The sequence below is a fragment of the Macrobrachium nipponense genome, chromosome 10, assembly GCF_015104395.2.
Source record: "Macrobrachium nipponense isolate FS-2020 chromosome 10, ASM1510439v2, whole genome shotgun sequence".
NCBI classification, from domain to species: domain Eukaryota; kingdom Metazoa; phylum Arthropoda; class Malacostraca; order Decapoda; family Palaemonidae; genus Macrobrachium; species Macrobrachium nipponense.
Window position 1 is genome coordinate 30,206,330 of NC_087204.1, and position 2,541 is coordinate 30,208,870.

General features: G+C 38.2%; 1 protein-coding gene across 1 annotated transcript in view; it reads left to right on the forward strand.

The window, feature by feature from the left end:
- The window catches only part of LOC135223942 (enolase-phosphatase E1-like), a 106,556-nt gene extending 104,666 nt beyond the window's left edge, over window positions 1-1,890 (forward strand). Inside the window, exon 8 of the mRNA XM_064262862.1 lies at window positions 1,349-1,890. Coding sequence (XP_064118932.1) covers window positions 1,349-1,539 — 191 coding nt within the window. The 3' untranslated portion in view covers window positions 1,540-1,890. The remainder of the gene's footprint in view (window positions 1-1,348) is intronic.
- Window positions 1,891-2,541: the final 651 nt, after the last annotated feature.

The window sequence follows — 2,541 nt, forward strand, 5'->3', positions numbered from 1 at the left end:
CCTAAAGTAAGTATTCAATAGTTTTTTTTTTTTTTCTACGGAACAAGTTAAGGATGAGATTGGTTTTTTATAATATATATATATTTTTTTTTAGTCACCTTTCCTACTTTCTTTCTCATTTTTAATTTCAAACGTCTCACCCTTCGTCTTGATCGTATCCGTGCTATTGTATATGCTGCCAAAGGTTCCTGTTGAGAGAGAGAGAGAGAGAGAGAGAGAGAGAGAGAGGTTTGCTTTTGAAAGAAGTTATAGGAATCAAGGAAAACAAGCCTTGTTGAAATTATTGTAGAATGGAACTTGCTTTTCATTTCATATTTTCTTTTGGAAAGGTTTATTATGCTTCGTAGGCGAATACCTTGTGGTATTTTATGATTCTCTCTCTCTCTCTCTCTCTCTCTCTCTCTCTCTTTGTTTCTTATCAGCTTGTTTTGATAAGGAGGGCTTGTAAATCCACCTGTTTGTCAGTGAGAGAAAACAACTGCTATCATGGATGTCGTATTTCTATAATATAACAGCGCCGTGTGAATTCAGGTGGCCACATATAAACATTGTTAACACGGGAATAGAACCGTATTTCTGGCTGGTGATTCCTGCTTAAGCTCTGGATACTGATACAATGAGATAGATGAGTGAGGAATATACGTAACTCTCACATGTTGTTTTTGATTAAGCTGGCCTTATTCCAGCACGGGCTCTTGCTCATAGAGCAGCCCGTAAATCTCTTGCAAGCAATGACTGGGCGGGGAAGCAAAAGGCAACCTCTCCCCACCTCTCCCCGGCACCATAGCGTAGAGCAGTGGTTCCCAAACTAGGGGGCTCGCCCCCCTATGGGGACGTGAGGAGGATACAAGGGGGGCGTGAAGTCATCTGCTCAAAATTATTAGAATAATTCAAAGAGCAAATATCTGCCATTACATACATGCAAAGTATAATTATAGCAGCCACTCCAACCCGTTTTCTAATAGAAAAGTCTCCGGAATGTAGTACTATTATTTGTTTGAGTGGCTTTCATTATTAAAATTTGATACAAACGGAAATCTGTTTTCCTGAACAATGCTAAGAAATAAATGCAAGAATCATTTCACATGAACAAAAGAGGGGGTGGGGGTGTGGGTGGGGCATGTGGGTCTACTGGAAGCAAAAAGGGGGCGTTAGGTAAGATAGTTTGGATTCTGCCCAAAATTATGCAGGAGTCCTGTTCGAGTGGTACTGGGTCTCACTGAGGCTTCAGCGACGTTGAAGTTTGGTCATGGCGGATTTAATCAACCTTTGACCAGGAGGAATGTACTACATGAATCATTCCTGTACATCCTACAGATCTGTTTCTAAACCGTCCGTTTGTTTACAGAGGCGTGGGCAGCTAAGGAAGCCGGGATGGAAGTCGTTCTCTCAGTCCGCGAGGGAACAGCTCCTCTTTCAACCGAGGACTTGGCCACCTTTCCTCAGGTGACTTCTTTCTCTCAGCTCCTCGATCGTCCTTCCTCCCCGAGGAAGAAGAAGACTTCCACGGAAAAGCAGGCGGAAGCTTCGCAGAAATAGGGAAGAGACAATCACGTGATGTCTTCATACCAATGATGATTTTAGTTATTATGTCGTGGCACAATGTGATTGATTTCTTTTCACTTTAAAACTCCTCTTTTTTCCGTGTTTGAGGAAATAAGGCCAGTAACATAAGATTACAAGTAGAAAAATACTACACCTGTGTAATTTATTTTCCATAATGATGCAGTAGTTGTGAATATAAATGGATTGAATATAGTTCCAAGTTTTGTTGTGTAAACATCTGATTTTTGCAAGTTATGTTTTGAAACAATATTATCAATTTGCTAATATCTTGTGATAAGAGGTAAAATGTATTTTTGATTTGGTGTTTTATATCTTTACAGTTAATCTAATGGTTTTTCTTTTCATAGTTGATATTCCTATGTGAGAATTTTCCCCCATTAAGTAAAAATTGCTTGTTTTACTTGTGGGTTGCAGAGCGAATAATGCGTATTATATACACTCTACACAACAATAATTTTATTATTTGATGCAGAATGTGTTTACTTTGAGAGGCTATAGAGAGAAAAAGTAAAGTACAGCACCACAAAAGACGATGATGAATAGGTATGATAATAGAAAAGTCTACCATGGAATTCCCATTTTCTCTAAGAGCAGTTACATATTTTCAGGCTAAACTATAAAATTCCTCCTTCGTTTGGCATGTTAAGTTTCTGTTCTTCGTTTCCTTAGCTGCAAATTTTTATTTATTATCAGCACCACCGGCCGTAGCGTTATGTGTATACCAACCCCATTGGAATGAATGGTAAAACTTAAAGAAAAGTCTGTCAGTTTGATAGAGATGAGAATGAGTTTCGTACTAATCATGTTAGGGAGACAAAATCACAGCATAAATACTCCAATATCAAATAATAGTTTAAAGTAAAATTATACCTGATTTTTGCTTAAATATTGCTAACACTCACATGATCTCCATGTTAGGTAGCAATGACATGGCAATAAATGTTAAACCATAAACAAATATCGGTAAATGTCTCG